Source organism: Glandiceps talaboti, chromosome 1, assembly GCF_964340395.1.
Source record: "Glandiceps talaboti chromosome 1, keGlaTala1.1, whole genome shotgun sequence".
Classification (NCBI taxonomy): Eukaryota; Metazoa; Hemichordata; class Enteropneusta; family Spengelidae; genus Glandiceps; species Glandiceps talaboti.
Window position 1 is genome coordinate 5,588,477 of NC_135549.1, and position 19,090 is coordinate 5,607,566.

The following is a 19,090-nucleotide window of genomic DNA, read 5'->3' on the forward strand; positions in this document are numbered from 1 at the left end:
AATATTATGTGTATTAACTACATTCAGCCAAGAAGGATTGAGAATTGATTAATTGAAATGAAAATTTGATTTAATTTGACATGATATCAATAATAATTATATAGACGATGAAATTTATTAGGACATTATGGCTTACAAGCTATCCAAAAAAACAATCTATCGTCCGTTGATGTAACTGGACTGGTAGCATATTATGCTGACAAATCTTAATATAGGAAATGATCCAGAATCCCTCATTTAGTATAATTGATATTCATGTCTTTATTGATTTTGTTTTGTAGAATGCCAATTATAAGTGTATCTTAAATGTTGAGGGTAAGAAACAAGACACACCAGCAACAGTAAATAACATCAACACAATAACATGTGCTCCAAGATCTGTAAGTATTCCATTGAATGTACATGGTCAAATATAGAAAACATATTTTGAAAGTAACTATTTAAAATTGTAATATGACAGAACCCTATGACACACAAGTTGTATGTGTGGTGTACATGTATACATGTACTCGAATTATTTGCATGAGGACTTGCTGACGTGTTCTCTGCAGCTGTGCTTCCCTGAACATAAGTACGATATCATTCTCTTATAATTAGAAATGTTTATCTGGAACAGCAAATTATATTGTGTAATCAAATGCTTTCACGTACAGCAAATATTGTTTGTGTTATCATTTGCATATCATTTGCATGCACCATCTATCTATCTATCTATCTATCTATCTATCTATCTATCTATCTATCTATCTATATATCTATCTATCTATCTATCTATTTATTTATTTATTTATTTTGTGTTTCCGGGCAGTTAAAAGCACAACATAAACACATAGTTTTACAAAAAAGTAAATAATTTCAAATAAAGCATTTAGTTATAAACTTCACAGTGACAATTATGAAAAACTTAAAAACCAAAGTTACGTTTAACCATTATTTGTGTAATATATTCTCTCTACAGTACACTTACAAGACTTCAAAGCAAGAATTAGTTGTGGATGTGACTGTTGAATGGGAGGCAGGTATTGAAATAGATGACATCCATGATAACCAAGGTGAGACATTTGTTAACAGTAGTGATTGCTGTCTGTGTAGTATACTGTACTCCCACATAATATATTTTCTCTGCAGTGACTGAATTTCATTTCAATACACTCTACTACTTTTTTGTTGCAGTATTTACATTCTGTATTTTTTTATTGTTAAAGTTTCATGTCTCAGATTGCATTTCTCTTGTTGCAGTAACTCTGTATGATTGTTCTGTTGACCGAAGTGACTGCAGTGAGTGTTTGTCAAACATCACAACTAAAGAAGTACTCAACTGTGGTTGGTGTTCAAAATCAGACAGCTGTCAAATTGAAGAACTCTGTACTGGTGGGAGTTGGTTACCACAAGATTCTGATGATGCTGTCTGTGGTGCTCCAATCATTACTGAGGTAAGCAGAGTAGTAAAATTATGTTAAGTGTGATATACATGTACATGGTTTAAATATAGCAACAACAATTGATGACATTATGTTACATGCATCTACTAATAAAGGTTCAAACATATAGATTTATCGTAAAGACTCAAGAAAAATGTAAGATAGATTCAATAGCACCCTAAAAAAATTAGACACTAGGTTTCCTAAGCATTAAATTTGCAGTAGATACAAAACAATTAATTAACCTTCACCAGGTCAGTTAAAGAGGAAAAGTGCAGAGAGAGTTTTGCAAGACAATTACATCATTGATTACCCAAATCAAAACAAATGCTGTTATTGGGTCAAATATTCACATCACTAGCTATGACATTCAAAGTATTAGCATTGCTGTAGCTATACTAAACATAGATTGGAATTTATGTAAAGGTTTTCCAACATTGAAATTCAGTACATCTTCACCACAGGCAAAAGTATATACTATGACATCTCTTTTGTCAAATGAAATAACTTTTAATGCAAATTTTATGTCTGAAAATTATGTGTGACAGTTATACTTTAAATAATGTTTCTTTTCTGTAGATATGGCCTTTATCTGGTCCAATTGAAGGAAACACAGAATTAGTTGTCAATGGAAGTAACCTTGGGAAAGCAGTATCAGCAATTAAGAGTGTGACTGTAGCTGGTTTACCATGTGAAGTCATTCCCAGTAGATACAAAGTTGCTAAAGGGTAGGGAAGTCTACTCTATATTGATCGCACTGCGCTTGTATATGTCAGGTCATACTACATATAAACATATTCTTAGACTGCTGATTTACAATTTAGTATTTTTTTAAATGGTTATATAAACTTTTTTCTCTCTTAAAACATTATCTTGCTGTGTTCTGTACCTGTGCTACAAATGAAGGTACTTTTTACTTTGTCATTCATTTGTAAAACTAAATTAACTTATGGATCCCTCATTGCCTAAGAATTTTTGAATAGAATAGAGAAAGCAAGCCAGATATGTGCCATTGTGGTACAAGGGCATCACTGTCATTTTCATAAAACCAACCTGATTACCGGCTCCCTGTAGCGTAGTGGTTATAAGCGCACAGGATTAGCAGTCGGGAGGTCACCGGTTCGAATCCCACTGGAAATGGGGAATTTTCTGTGACCGACCCAAACCCAGGGTGAGTGTTCTACAGACTCGATGGGTAGGCTGTATCAGTCAGCCGTGTCTCACTCACAAGTCGAGTGCGAATTTGGGGGGACTCCTGGAGTAATGACTTGAAAAGTCGGGGACGATTACTCACACAGAGCCCGCAGGTGCTATGTATTCCGGGCCTGGGTGACTCTGGGATAGCCTGTGGACTGACTGGGAAAGCCTTGACAGTTCCACCGCAATGTTATATAGAGCGTCCAACATAGCCCTGTCACGAGTCCCAAACCCGAATGGATCTCTGTAGCATTTGTGTGTGTTTGTTTGTATTTGTCTGCATAACAGAAAATCGCTGGGACGAATTCCCAGCACAAAAAAAATTTTGAAAAAAAAAAGAAAAAAAAAAACGAGAGAAAAAAACCAAAAAAAAACAAACCTGATAATGCATCTTTAGATGTGCATTGTGATTAGAATATTGTATTAGAAATATGATATTTTTACCTCTATGTATGCGTATGTATGTGAAAGACTTAAAGTCAAAACCACTAGACCAATTGCCTTGGTATTTGATGGAACATTACTTAGGATGTGCACAGTCATGTAGATTTGAGATTGTTCAAATGAAAATGGATGTGCCACATTTTTGGTTTTAAAAACCTTACAAAACTACTGCAGGACTAATAATTGGAATCAAATTTGGTGTGATGTTTCTATTGATGTGTAGATGAACTGTTATGAAACAACTTACCAAGACAGGATGATGTCCTATCAATCATTGCACAAACTCAACAGTTGTACTTGCAACAGTGCCATTGTGTTATTTTTTACATCCCTTAGGCTTGAGTGTATAACTGCTTCATGTGGAGACAACAGCTGTGGAGATAAATCTGGCAAGGTGATTGTAGAACTCAGCAATGGTAATGGTGAGTCAGAAGATGACTTCTACTACAGGGTAAGGGAAACACCATTTTGATAAATAACTTCAATTTTCTATAATTGAAACAGCTTATCATTTTCCTAACAGTATGCTGGCAATGTTTTTTGAGAAGGTTTCAAATTTCTAACAGAGATTGAAGTCTCACAAAATTCACATTTTTGTACATTACACATACTACCATACTTTGACAGGGCAGCAACTTGGTTCAGTGATAGAACTGACTGCCCATAATAAACAAGGTGCCACATGTTTGAATATGGGAAGTTTATAAAATGAGGTTGTTATTAAGAACAAAATGTTTAGGAGAAAGTTGTGGGGGTTGACTGATGCATGAGGATGTCACATTATGGCATACCCAACAGCCTAACAAACTACAGAAAAAAACAATTTGGCTCTGTGCAATTTGCTTCAGTATGTTACAGTTACTTATTTATTGGGAGGGTAGATAATTCTCTTGATAATGTTTGTAATACTTACAAAGATATTATGATAAATTGATGCACAGTCATGCATGTTCTCAGTTTACTTTATTCTGTCCAACAGAATCCAAATGTGGTGGACTTCAATCCAAAAATTGGTCCTGAAGCAGGTGGTACTAGATTGGTTATCACTGGGGAATACATGGATGCAGGAAGACATATCACTGTTGATATTGATGGCTCACCTTGTGAGGTGGATAGGTAAATGAATGTGAACTACATCATGGTACATGCTGTGGCTGTATGCTTATACATGTAATACATTCAGATCATTGTAGATATAATAATACTGTTATAAATCTACCTCATGTACTTATGCATAATTAACATATTGATACCTTCCACATCTTTCTGAAAAGTTAAAACAAGCATTTCTTTTCTAATTTAATTACTGGTGTTTTCCCATTAGTAAATAACCAAAATAGGACCATATGAATCTAGGAAGAGAGTTTCATTCAGCTTATTTATTTATTTATTTATTTACTTAATGCTCACTTTACTTACTGATTTACTTTAATTTGATAATTACTCATTCATTAATTCATTTACTTATTTAAGTTATTTATTCATTTGTTCATTCATTCATTTATGCAAATCTAAATGCAAGTTACAAGATAACGTAAACATGAAATATTCTTATGTCTTATTTAGAAATGGAAGTTTTCAAAGATTCTCCTTGTTGTTCTATTCTTTGCAGAGATGAAGTGAATGAGACATTTTTTATTTGTATGACTTCTGGCCATCCTATACAAAGTGGCTTGACATTGTCAGTGTCCTTTGATGGAGCTGTACGCTTCGCACCAGATGATAAATTGTTTGAATATACAAAGAACCCAAATGTCACGTCTGTTTACCCACTGGAAAGTATGAAGAGGTGAGTAGTGAAATGTCTAATGTTGAGTGAGAACAGCTGCATGAATAGTTGAATTAGCAAATTGTACTGTCATCTGATAACACAAGGATGTACATAGCACTCATCTCAAATTGACAATGCAGGTTATAACATATTAAAACAAAGTACACTTTTGAAGTAACCTAGCCTGGGTTGTATCTCTCAGTTAGAACTTTAGAAAATAGTACAATTGCAGATATTTCAAGAATGATATCAAGGTTCAATAAATAAGCATGCATGTGTGTGCAATTTGATATGTGGTATTTCAAGTTATGAATTTCTGATTATTTTCAGTGGTGGTCGGGAATTGAATGTCGCTGGTGAATATTTCACATCTGTGAAGGAGCCACTAATGAACTTTGCAAGTTATACTCAGTCTGATGTTTTCAAATCTGTAAGTCATAATGAAATTTTAGTTCATATAATTGCAGATGAGCATGACAAAGAAACTATTCTAACATGATTTTATTATGTACACAAATTTGAGCATCTTTCCATCTTCACCGCTGTCTTCCTAGAGAAATGAAGCTCACATGTATAGATTAGGATTGGTGCATTACATGTAGATTGTGTGGTAGGTTGAAATACATCTAAATATGAAAAGACAGATTTGACACAGATTGATGCATGTAAACCTTAAACCTACATGTACACAAGACATTTTTTCAGCAACCAACCAATCATTTGATGGGGTAATTTTCTCATACTGCAATATATATATATATATATATATATATATATATATATATATATATATATATATATATATATATATATATATATATATATATATATATATATATATATATATATATATATACTGCTCAAGTGATATACTTTATCCACTTCAATTACAATACTCTATTTGAATCAGTTATAAAAACTTGTATCATTTCATCCTCAGGATCCTTGTGAAGTTTTGTCAGCAGAGTTGATGAATTGTGTGACCCCGAACTTTACATCTCCCACATCACGTCGCAAACGACAAACATGCATTGGTGATCAGTGTACATATCAAATTGGATTTATAATGGATGGCCATGAGTTTACCTTGGAATATCAATTCAAGGTGTATGAGGATCCAGTGTATTACCAGTTTGAAGATGATGGATACATCATGGAAAACCTAGGAGTCCAACTTCCAATTAAAGTAGTATCCCTTCTATATACACTGACTGCTTCATTTCTGAGAAATATGCTTAATAGCAGTTATTTCTCCATTTCAAGACTGATTTGAACACTGTGGCATTGTTTTTCAGTGGATGATAGATATATTGATAGAAAGATAGGCAGATAATACGTATATATATATATATATATATATATATATATATATATATATATATATATATATATATATATATATATATATATATATATATATATGACATAGATTATGAGCAAAGAATAAACAAACACAAAACAATTAACACTGTTACATGTAAAATCCACTTGGGTAACATGTTACAGCATCTGCTTAGATGCATACAGAGAATATTATAATAACTTTTGTATGGGAAGGTGTACATGCATCTACAGGGTAACTTTTAATCACCAAGATGTCAACTGGCAGTGTTGCACAGCTTTGAATACACTGTATTGTGCCATACTATATCATGTACTGTATTAGTGTAAATGATTGTGGAATGGTTTCCTTAGAAGTAGAATCAGTTTCCTATAATTAATTAAAGTATATGACTTTCTTCTCAGGGTAAAAATTTGAATTCTGCCTGTACTCGTAAGGAAGTTACTGTCACTGTTGGTGATGAAAATTGTAATGTTACAAGTCTTTCACCAAACCAGTTGAGTTGCATACCACCACAGAATGAACCTTCAGGGGTTAACAAAGATGGCTATCCTACAGAAAATAATCTTCCAGAAGTTACAGTAAGTTGACACCATACAACATAAAAAATTATGATAAAAAGAGTAGTAGCAATTAACGGAAGAAAAAGATTATAACAAAATTTGAATATACATGTATCTTGAATCTGTGTCAATAAATCTAAGCTACTTGTATATATGGAAGTAAGTATAACAATTATCTCCAGAAATGCAGCAGTCATTACATGAACTGTCATGTTTATTCTATCATCACACCTGTTTTTTCATATTCCATATATTTCATGTTATTTCATGTTATTTCATTTAATAGACTAATACACTTATTGAAGTGTGGTAAAACCCATAACACCAAAGTAAAATTGAAAGCATTTTCTGTATACACCATAGTAGTTTACAGCATCAATATCAAGTGTACAGTATGATGTTTCATTTGCTAATTGACCACATTAGAAAGGTCACATGCCAGGCTTGTAAGTAAAGCAATTGAAACAGTACTTTTATACTTGATATGAATACTATATAAATCGAGTGGAGCACATAGGAAAAGTGATTTACTTCAGTGTTAATTGTTGTATATGGAGATTCTTGTTGGTTTCTGCGTGATTGTATCAAACATAAAAGCTGAATGGTATGGTAGAAATTCGATGTAAATGTAGGAAAGATCACAGCTAAAAGAATTTGCATAGAAAATATGGCTTTCATTATCCAAAGTAACTAGATCAATTTTCTTTGTGCAGGTTGCTGTTGGAAACATACAATTCTTCATTGGCTATCTGCGATACCAGAGTGACAGCATAGAATTTATTCCTGCAATTATTTCTGGCAGTGTGGTTGGTTTTTGTGTCCTGATTACTGTTATAGTCGTGCTGTTGATCGTATTCAAAAGACGAATGAACAAATTAGATAGACGAATGGAAGATTACACAAGGCAGACTATGATGAAAGTATTAAATGTCGATGTGGATGTGAGAAACAAGAATAGTAAGTTACAATTATGACACCACAAATTTTCTGTGCTGCATTACCTAATGTGTTGTATGTTTCAGTTTCACATGACATAGGGAAATTTCATTCATAAGAAGTACAAGGGTAACTGATAAAAAATAAATTCTTTCAAAACATTGAAAATGTCAACATTACAAGAAAAAAAAATGAAGTTGTATATCTTTTGAATTTGACAAATAGGGCCAAGAAGTTTTAATAGTATCAATAATAATGAAATAATAACTTTTCAAAGAAAAAAAATACTGTAAATAAACTTATGAAAAATACATCTTCAGCCAATGTTTTAAGCTGCCATTAATGGTAAAAATATAACAGCTTACATTGTTTTATAGGTACCGATGTACCTTTCCTGAATTTCAATGATTATGTTGCCAACATGTTATTTGATAGAGACAAGTCTCATCAACCAATATTCCAAATGAGGGATAAGGTTTGTAATAATTCATACTTTTCACAAAACTTTTGCAATGTATTTAAACGTGTATTTAACAACGAATTTTAAATCAACATGATTGGTAATTGTTGATATGATATTCTCATACAAATGAAATGATATATTTTGATATGATAAACAGAGAACACTTTCACCCGTTCACATTGTATAATGCACCTTTCAATGATGTTATTGCATTTTTTGCCATCTAAAGAAAATAAACGTGTGTAATAAATAATTTGAATAGATCTATCAACATGGTTGTTTTCGGATGAATGTTTATATTGCCTGTGTATGTATATATACTTCTCACTGTTTTCCATAATTCAAAGTATCATACCATAATATCTTGAATTGCTACATTACAAAATTCTATTTTCTGAAATCAACAATTTGCAATATTTTGTTTTCTTCACATGCAAACCCTTTTTGCTTTTCCTGACTGATGAAAAATAAATCTTGATTTAGATTACAAGTCATGACGTTGGCAAGGCTCTGGATGATTTCTACTCTCTCCTTGTCAGTAAAGACTTCTGCTGCATGGTGGTTCATACTTTCCAAGAGTCGAGACTTATGAGTGTCAAAGACAGGCAAGTATTCCTTTGCCACAATAAGTAATCAGAGGTTACAGTTGGGTAAAAAGAAACATTAATTCATAACATATTTGATATTGCTCAAAGTCACTAGAATATCTTTAGATGTGTCTTTGAATACAAAGGCTTCCAACCATATATTGATGCCCTAAATGTGTACACCACACACACATATGAATGTATGTATGTAGATATTTGTATGTGCATATATATGTATATTATGTGTATGTATAGGTATGTATTAAAGATAGGTAGATAGATAGCTATACGTTATAGACGCGGAGCAACATCTGGCTATATAACATATACATGTATATAATATTCTGTCTATGCAAATACAGGAAATTTCTATATTAAAATTATACTGTTATTTCAAGCATTAATATAGCAATTTCCATTTCAGAGAATACATTTGTGCCCTACTGGTTGTAGCCCTTCATAAGGAAAGGAAGATGATGTACCTCACTGAGTAAGAATTGTTTTTTTAAACATCAAACATACATGTATGTGCAAAACTATATCCCTGCATTATAATCTTACTCCTTGCATGTAAGACACAAACTTGCAAGCTTAAATTATATACACAATGGGTATTGTTTACATTGGCAAGATTGGTTGGCAGATGCAAAAAATGGACAAATTATCCCTTCATGCATTTGCATAGTTTTGTATTAAACATACAACTGTACATGTAGTTAACCGTCACAATAAAGCTTTCGTAATGATAGGCTAAAACGGCCTTGACTTGCAAGCTTGCAAACAGTATACAATAAATAATTCAGATCTCAAGTAGCCTTACAATGCTCGCTTGTTTTTTTAGCACTTGAAAAAGGCTATTTGTGCACAGTTGAAACATTGGGGCAGAAGTTATAACCAGACTTACACTTGTCCTTTTAGCCATCATCCATGCATCTTTTTTTTATTCAGCCAAGGAAAATGTGAATGACATGTAGTAGCCAGTGTCTGGACAAGTGTAAGGCAACCATACCTCATTATAATTTTCCATTTATATGATTAAAACTATTCATATAATATTTATTAGTAGACTGTCATATTTATTATGAGAGCTAACTCATTTGAAAGAGAAAGAAATGTTAACAATTTTAGCTGCATGTTGAACATCATGCAGTCATGACAATTATAAATTTCATACACTTCCACAGTTTATGACTCCTGAATTTCAATTAAAAACAGATTTGGTCATACAATGTTATTTTTGACACCACATTTAAAAATGTATAATGCTGTTCTTGTACATGTACATATTTTAAACTACAGACTTAAAAGTTCCTGAATTATCTTTCGACATGTTTATGTTGTTTCTTTGTCTCTCAGTTGGTTTACTATAGTAATGCTTTGATTTAATGCTGCTTCAGCTTCCTGGTCTCTCCCCCTATTTGCGTTTGTACGCTTGCTGCTGAGTACTAACTGGTTTGTATTTCATTTACGCTGCTTTTGAACACCCTTAAATTAATGCAGTAAGTTAGTGTGGAAGCATCAGTCCTGTGTGTGTGTGTGTGTGTAAGCATCATTGTTCTGTGTGACTAATAAGAGTATAATGAAATTAATTTTTATCCAGAACTCATTTTTTCATATTTTTTTTTTTACAAAATTCATACTTATTATTAAGTACATGTAGCAAACCAATGTATAATAAACATTTAGAGAAATAATTATAATATTTTTACACAAAGTACTTTGACAAAGTGTCTATGGTTTTATTTCTTGAGTGTCCTACTTATTATTGAACTGCTATTTGTTAAACATTTTGAAGTCAGTGGAAAGGAACTTATTTAACGAGTAATAGAATTGCATGTAGAACATGTATTTACAATTATGACATTCATTTTCTAGGGTATTGAAAGAACTCTTGGCTGACCCTTCCTTCAGATCTGACTACGCAAATGTCCAAGAATTTATGTCACAAAGGTAAGCTACATATACTTTAACCATAGACAGTTTCCCATTCTAAAACTGTTCACATTTTAGTCCCCTGAATGGGGACTATTGCAATGGGCTCTGTCTGTTCGTCGGTGTATCTGTAATACGTCATTTCTCAGACATGCAATATCTGACTTCTTTTAATCCTGGAAAGGTGACATATCATGTGGGAGATATGCATGTCAATTTGTTTTTAGTATATGGAATGTGACCAAATGGCAGTACCATTTGGTCAAATTCCATATACAAAAAACAAATTGACGTGCTTATCTCCCACATGATATGTCACCTTTCCAGGCAGTCATACATTGTATTTGTGGTTAAAATCAATATTTACTGCATAACTTAAAAACTGTAACACAGGTACTCCATTGAAGTATCTTAACCCTATATTATCAGATGCAAGCTATCTTTTGAGACCTTGACCTTGACCTTTAGTGTCAATTATCAAAATCAAGCCAATTCCTGCCTATCACAGACATATTGTATTTATTTTTATAGCCAATTTCTTTTAAATCAAGTTGTCAAGTAATTTTGAAGAAAGGAAAATACATATCATTTTTGGTGCTAATCACTTTTACTGAATGGCAGCCATACTTGTAGTAAACAATCACTATATTACTGCACAACTCAACACTTTAAGTCATAGAGACTCCTTTCAAGTGTCTAAACCCATATAATCATAAGCAGACTCTTTTGTATGACCTTTAACCTTTACCAGGACCTCCAGGGTAGACCATCAAAATTAAGCCCATTACTTGCATAGTAATATTTGTGTGTGTGGCTAATTTCTGTTAGAGAATGTCTAAAGGTAATACTGAACAAGATAAATATATGGATGCAATACTTTTGGTGTTCATAGCACTTTCCACTCAATGGCAGCCATATGTGTAGTGGACAATCATAATTTACCACATAACTCAAAAAACGTTGATACGTAGAGAGTACAGTGTACATTCAATTGTTTACCCCATATTGCCTAGATTAAACTTTCTTTTGAGACATTGACTTGTCGCCTTGACCTGGATCTACAGGTTCTATTATTGAAATTCAGCAATTTCCTGCAGATACTTTGTAGTTGTTATTTAATTCATTGTCACCAATTACTTTGAAATCAAATGTCCATTCAGTCACATAGAAGTAAAGTATTTGAGAGAGGACTGTGTGTACTACTAAGACTTGTCATTTCTTTCTATAGAACTGAATCTATCACTGAAACTTTACTATACAACTGGTTTGTCTTGGCGCTGTATCCATTCATTAAGGTAAAACTAATTCCAATCAATCTTTTGAATGACATATTTCAAAAGCCAGTTCAGAAATAATACAAGTACTACTTCCATCTTTTGAAATAAAATTTTCTACTCGGTCAAAAAATGTTGTGGAAGCGAATCACAATTTTTTGCCAACACCTCATTAGCATTGGTAGGGTTGTACTACTGTAGGCATTTATTGTGTTTCATTGTAGTGCAACCATGATAGATCATCATCAAGGCATCAGCAAGTATTTGGGACTTGCTTTCAAAAATATTTTGAGTTTGAGTATAGCTTTTCATTTGAAACTATGAACCCAGGGTCAATGAACGTTTATTTTCCCATTGTAATGCCAAAACAACACTATTGTTCACTATGTTTTTTTATGACATTAAAATCAATTTGTCATAATTAGCATTAACACAACTGGCATTTGCCCCACTCATTTCAGGAATGTGTGGTTATATGCACATTTCCTAATTCTTAATATTTGAGATGAAATATAATTATAAAATTTTTAATCCATGCAGTCATCAAACACTTGCTAGAACTTTGACTTTGGCGAGAACATTTCCTCTCATATCAATGGATATAACTATTGTGGTATATGGTACTTTGTTAATTAATATTCCAAATTTAATTCTTGATTGCTAAAATGGTTAATGAAATCAGATGTAAGACAATCTGTGATGTGCTATTTTTATGTAAATTAAGTAGACTTCAGGAGGAGAACCCATCTATCTACTGTTCAAATCTATTGATGACGAAGTCAACAAAGAAGCTGTGAGTGGTGTTGGCTACACTGGAGCTGTCAACCTCAGTGATAAGTACATGTTAAATGTTTATGCTTGAGAAATCAAATGTGTAAAAAAGTATCTGATGCAGTTGTATATGTTCCTATGAATTAAATATAAAGACAAGTGGACGATGCTTTCAGAAGTCGGCAATCTCTGTGAATAAATAGCATCACCAGTGTATCTTTTGATGTTTATTGGATCAGTGATAAGTGCATACGTCAGATATGAACCACTTGGGCTTAGGACGCAACTTCAAACTTAAGATTCTATATTTTAATAGTAATATCATTGCTAGTTGACGGACAAGTGCAGTTAATGTATACAATTTGAATAATATTGTGGTTAGTCTGCTTGCAATGTAATACTTCAGAATTTATGATTTTGAGATTTTAAGGAGAGGAGATTTAATTTTGTTTGCATGTGTACAAGGAACAGTAAATGAGCGAGCTCAGGATGTCTTCAAAACACTACTGACAATGGATAAGGTAAAGACTGGAAAACCCCTACTTCCTGTCAAGTACATGTTTGATTATCTTGACAGTGTGGTCAATTCTCATCACAGTGACACAGGACTCATGGAAAATACATTGAAGAATAGTAGGTAAATAACACTCAGTAAACAGGTTCATAAGGTTGGAACTTCAAATAATTAGAATAATGTTCCTTGATACAGAACCTCGTTACATTTTACATTTTACATTTTGGCAACATGACTGATGGTCAAGCTGATTAACTGATTATGATTACTGTTCACCACTAGATAATGATGTAGTGAACACATTGTCCAGATGTGATTGAGCCTACACAAAACCCCACCGTGTTCATCATTGGGGGGATTTCCTTATTCAGAGGCCTCCTCTATCTATCGATCTTACTGCCACTTACTTTGTACTACTTTCACACATTATAATCTTATACTATATATGTAGTGCTACACGCAGTGAAACACAATTTAGACTGCAAGACAAGTGTCTTTGATTAACATACTTAAGAATATCAAAATTAAATGGTCGATCAGAATCACCATTGCCATGGTTTCTATAAGTACATTATACTTGGCTATAATTATATAACAACATGTCTCATAATAGTGATGTTTCATTTTGTGATGGATTGAAGTACCAAATAATCTGTGTTGAAGTCAAAAGCAAAATAACATTTCCATTTTCCATTTCCATCACGACAGTAATTAAAGGTTTTAGTACATAAACTTATGTATAAATGTAATCATGTAAACATGTACTAGTATCAAACAAATGGAAGAAGAAATCACTAATTTATTATTGTCCAGGACTTATGCTTGACAAACCTGTTCGTCAGTTTATATCAATATTGTATTTCAGTTTGCTATTGAGAATCTGGGCAAATATATTAAAGAGTCCTCAGTCTGTTCTTGACATTAATGTTTCTCCTGCTGTGATGACAAGCCTTCAGATGATGGCAGAGACATTTATGAATTCCTGCTCCAGTAAACAAGGACAGACAAAGGTACATGTACATTGATATGCCTGACTGTGTGTGTGTGTGTGTGTGTGTGTGTAAAATTATTGGTATGTTTTCGTAATTGTTGTCAAAAAGTTCTGAAATGAACCAACAAATGTATGTAAAATCCCGTACCAGCTGTGTTTGATTCCAAATGTTGTTTAGGGTTGATATTACTAGTTCAATGTAGGATAAAAACTAAATTCCTTTAGTTAGCCCCCCCCCCCCCACCACTTCTAACTAATTTGGCCAAAACTGAAAATTCTTTCAGACACCAGTCAGTTCAAATGTGTGTGGTAGTATATAGTGCTATGAATACAAAACCTGTCTTTCAGTGTCACCTATGGTGAAAATTCTACCATTTCTCAATTTGACGACAATTTTATAGAAGTATTTGTATGTAAGGGTACAAAACAGATCATTTAAAATCAAAAACAATCTTCTTTGTAGGATGTGAACTGAAATGGTTAACACCCCCCCCCCCCAATTAAAATAATTATTTTTTTATCTTACATTGGACTATTGATCTTGCCCTTTACATAAGTATCAAGCTGAAGTTCTATATACTTTAAACATTGTTACAAAGATGCTGTCAGTGATTGACTTTGTTTTATGCTACCAATATCTTGCGGTATATCACTGAAACAATCACGTGAAGGCTAATTGGGAGATATAACTATAAGAAGCTTTTGATCAAGTGAATCACACCATCTTTTCTGTCGATCACCCTTTTGAAGGAATATGCAGTGACGGGTTTTACCAAGGACATTGCAGTCTACAAGGGCATGGTAGACAAGTATTGTGAAGACATACAGGAATTACCAGGTGTTGGCGACAGAGAGTTAGCTTTTTATTTAGATCAAACATTCACGGTAGGTTATGGTATATCAGATAGTATCATTAGACCATCATAATAAAGTGTATGATATCAATATTTAACGAAAAGTTTCTTTAAAGTGTAAAAGGGGAGGACGACTATATTAAGAATTAGTGTCCCCGTATGTCAAATATTCATCATCAAAATTTGTCATTAACTTGTCACCCCAAAACCTGACAAATATACATGTACAGGTATATTCAGCAAGTTCAAGTCTCGTCAAATATTGTTTACTTTTGACTATTTGATAGCTAAGGAAGAAAGGGTGCACGTAATAATTGACTCTTGTACCTTTTATCACAGGAACTAGAAGTATTGAATGGAACGACTGTCTTGTATGAGCTCTACAAGTTCTTTGAAAGAAACACTGACATGGTAAGAAAGGCAAACAATTCACCATTAAAGCTTGATGTTATGGAAAATCTTTAGAGAAAGAGATATCGTGGTTCGTGTGTAACTAGATTTCCTTTCCTCTTATATAATCTTTTTATTAAAATTACTCCAATGTGACACTTAACTTGCACTGCAAATTAATTTGTGCATCACATCACTTACATGAACTTATATTGCATTTCTTGATTTTATTTCTAATATCAATAGATTGCAAATGCTTTAGAAAAAGATGAGAAGTGTCAACAGCAGTGTTTATCACTCAAATGGAGAGAAGTAGTTTCCACTATGGTTGAGAATGAAGGTAGAGACAGACATGAGAATGTCCCAACATCACAAGCTCTGACATCACCATATGTAGTTCAGTGTAATGAGCCATCGAAGCAGCATTATCAAGCGCTGTCACCAGACCTATTAGATGGTGCACATCAGTATGAACAACTTCAGATAGAGTCGGGAGAAAAGAAGTATACCGTGACAAGTCCAGAGCCATCACATGAAGAACAAACGAATTCAAAGAAATCGCAGTATGAAGAACTGTACCCTAAACCTAAACCATCTCAATACGAAGTGCCCACAAAACCAAAGCAGTCCGATTATGAGGAGCTTTACCCTAAACCCATTCTATCGGATTATGAAAAACTTACCACAAGCAAATAGCAAATGAAAGAGATACAACAAGCTTCTCAACCACCCTGATATGAATAACCACAGATAGATTTAAGTACAGTGCTTAGCAACAACAACCACAACTTCAACTTTATATACATGAAGTCATAGTTTAAAGAATATTGCTTTTAATATTAAGATATAAAATGCTGCTGCTTAGTGTATTGGCGAATTGGCATCGTGTTACTCAAAATATTGTAATAATGTTTAAAAGTTTGCTAGATAGTGTAATGGTAATATCTTATTATATATATATAATATATATATATATATATATATATATATATATATATATATATATATATATATCAAAAAGTTGTTTGTTTGTATTTTGGGTTGTTTCAAGCATATAAAGTTTTAAAACATTCAGAAAAATTAAGTTAGAGTACTAAGTATTTTCCAGATTAATACCACTCATCATTTGTACAAGAACGGTATATGTAAGCGTCATCTTCATAAAAATATGTCAATTCAATAAACTACATGTATATATTTGAAGCGCGTGCCATGCCATCATCAACTGAGCTGCGGAATGATGAATGTGATGTCGGCGTTCTATAAATAGCTAACCCATTATGCACATGCGTCATTATTTGTACACCCGTTTAATCCATTAAACTCAAATTAATAAATTGTCCCCTGCTAATTCACTGGTTGAGATAGCATGCAAACCCACTGAAATGCTTGGTTTTAGATATCGCCTCATAATGCATTGTTATGTATGCGCAACATTGCATCTATCGTTTAACCATGCGTTCAACGTTGGTCTAAAATGGGGTCTTCTAAAAACTTGAACGGTCTAAAACGGGGTATTGGTTTTGGGTCAAAATTGGTCTAAAATGGGGTCTTGGGTTGACAGCATTGGCCACACACCCCTACCAGAACGGGGGGGGGGGGGGGTCGCACATTCTTGATCTATCAAAACAGAACCCAGACTAAGTATTAATTCATTTTATCTCATTGTATTGTATATTCTACATCATTTGTTTATTATTGCAACTTATTCACTGTTGGAAGAGGAGCTCCCTATGCATAGTCTTGTACATCCATTTTTGTCCCATAAACCACTGCACTGTGCCTCCTTTTGGAGTTGCCTCCTTTTCTCGTTTTGTGTACTCCTTCGGATCAGTAGATGCATGTCTACACACCCTGCGCAATGTGATAAAATTAATAAAATAATTAATTAAATAAAATAATAAAATTTGTAATAATCGAGTTTATTTGAATAATATCATAACTAGGCAAAGCCCATAAGCTCGCGCAGGGTAGATTCATTTGTGACCGGCTGCCTGGGCCAGGGTTGATACACTTGATTTGGGTCATTTTCCAGGGGTATTGACCATCAAAATTTATTTTATTGAATGACAACTAATTCTCTGACATGGACGAGAAGTAAAGCAAGTCAACACTCTATGCAGTTGTTGGTTTCAAAAACCATCATAGCCATTAGATTAATATTGTTCATTTTCAATCAGCCAACTTATCATAGACCCTCCACCAATGTACGTTGGTCTTTGGACAATTCAACTCGATGATTTAGGAATGTTACTGTACCAACAAACATAGGAAAGTAGATATTCTTTTTAAAACATGTAAAAAAAAACAATTATCGACAATATAAATATCAAAACCACACTTCCATAACCCGGAAATTAAACTGCGCTATGTCATCAGTGGTCCGTATCGCGTACCGCCGTGCATCAAACTTCCAAATAGTGTAACAATTTCTCCTTGAGGTACAGTGATGCCTCGATATACTCGTTACAATATTACGATAATCGTGCCAACAGGCCTACTGTTACAATATTGCAATGCATGGTGATGTTATGTCGCCTATGATATACGATGATACGGTAGCGCGTGGAGAATGCACGTAGTATATAGAAGGCGCATGCGTAGTCAGTGCGCGCCGCAATGCATCATTGGGAGAACCACCAAATTTTTTCGCATAGTATATACGACGCGCATGCGTACTAGTCATTGAGCCGCTTCGCGGCAGCTTTGCTGCCGCTGCGCGAGCTATTAACCACCCTAGCTGGGGTACTTTTTTATGCTGAGTTCAAAAAAGGGTCATTTTATTAACATCGGTTGCCATGGTAACCAAAACCACCATAATATGTGGATGATTTTTTCCAAAATTTGACAAAAAACATGGAAAGAAATGAAAATTAATGAAAAAATTTCCTGGTTTTGACTTGTAATTTCTACTGAAATGAATTTCTGTATAAGACTAATACCCATCTTTTAGCTTTTAGCTTACTTTTGGGTGTCCCTCTGCTTCCCCTTGTGTATTGCCAAAAATAAATATAAATTAATGCCTCCGGCACCCTGTGGCCTGTCGTTCTAGTGGTCACATGACCTTGACTAGCCAATCCCCAGTATTCCTTGGCAAATCGACGAATTTCGTAGAATAGCTAAAGGACTCTGGGAGTTTTATCCTCTTGTGCCAAAATTGACACGAGTTATCTCCTAATAAGCGGTGGACACTTCGCTGAATACCTCAGGATTCCAGCTAAGTCGTTCCTTTTTATTCTCGTGTGTTGCGTCTACGTTTCGTGGACACCTTATTTTTCTCAAGTTCGTTGGCGCCTCATTTGGTAAATCGGGCACAATTGTTGTACTTGTATTATTTTTTTTTTTTTAGCATTTGAACTTCCTTCACAATGTCGGATCAGTCTCCCATAAGTACGCCAGGAAGTCAGATCGGAGTGAACTGCTATCAGTTTTTAAACGCCGAGAGTTGAACACAGAGTGATGTCAAATCGCCCTAAAACAGTTGTATTTATACATATTTGTCGTTTCAACTTTTCCGAAAGCTTTCATATGAATAGGAAAAAACGCTAAAACAATAAAAATTTAAAAGATTTCACAGCTTTGCTTTCACTTATGACACGTTCGGTGCAGTGACAAAAGGAAGTTCAAAAGACGTCATACG

The 19,090-nt window shown here is 33.7% G+C and overlaps 1 protein-coding gene across 1 annotated transcript in view; it reads left to right on the forward strand.

Annotated features, from left to right (window-relative positions):
• Window positions 1–16,380, forward strand: part of LOC144453682 (plexin-B-like) — a 30,392-nt gene extending 14,012 nt beyond the window's left edge. Inside the window, exons 11-32 of the mRNA XM_078145016.1 lie at window positions 282–380; window positions 959–1,052; window positions 1,240–1,433; window positions 2,001–2,149; window positions 3,399–3,513; window positions 4,042–4,178; window positions 4,675–4,851; window positions 5,164–5,263; window positions 5,774–6,019; window positions 6,580–6,756; window positions 7,452–7,695; window positions 8,052–8,149; window positions 8,621–8,742; window positions 9,149–9,214; window positions 10,600–10,674; window positions 11,885–11,951; window positions 12,658–12,763; window positions 13,164–13,338; window positions 14,081–14,225; window positions 14,957–15,091; window positions 15,400–15,471; window positions 15,697–16,380. Coding sequence (XP_078001142.1) covers window positions 282–380; window positions 959–1,052; window positions 1,240–1,433; window positions 2,001–2,149; window positions 3,399–3,513; window positions 4,042–4,178; window positions 4,675–4,851; window positions 5,164–5,263; window positions 5,774–6,019; window positions 6,580–6,756; window positions 7,452–7,695; window positions 8,052–8,149; window positions 8,621–8,742; window positions 9,149–9,214; window positions 10,600–10,674; window positions 11,885–11,951; window positions 12,658–12,763; window positions 13,164–13,338; window positions 14,081–14,225; window positions 14,957–15,091; window positions 15,400–15,471; window positions 15,697–16,146 — 3,243 coding nt within the window. The 3' untranslated portion in view covers window positions 16,147–16,380. The remainder of the gene's footprint in view (window positions 1–281; window positions 381–958; window positions 1,053–1,239; window positions 1,434–2,000; window positions 2,150–3,398; window positions 3,514–4,041; window positions 4,179–4,674; window positions 4,852–5,163; window positions 5,264–5,773; window positions 6,020–6,579; window positions 6,757–7,451; window positions 7,696–8,051; window positions 8,150–8,620; window positions 8,743–9,148; window positions 9,215–10,599; window positions 10,675–11,884; window positions 11,952–12,657; window positions 12,764–13,163; window positions 13,339–14,080; window positions 14,226–14,956; window positions 15,092–15,399; window positions 15,472–15,696) is intronic.
• Window positions 16,381–19,090: the final 2,710 nt, after the last annotated feature.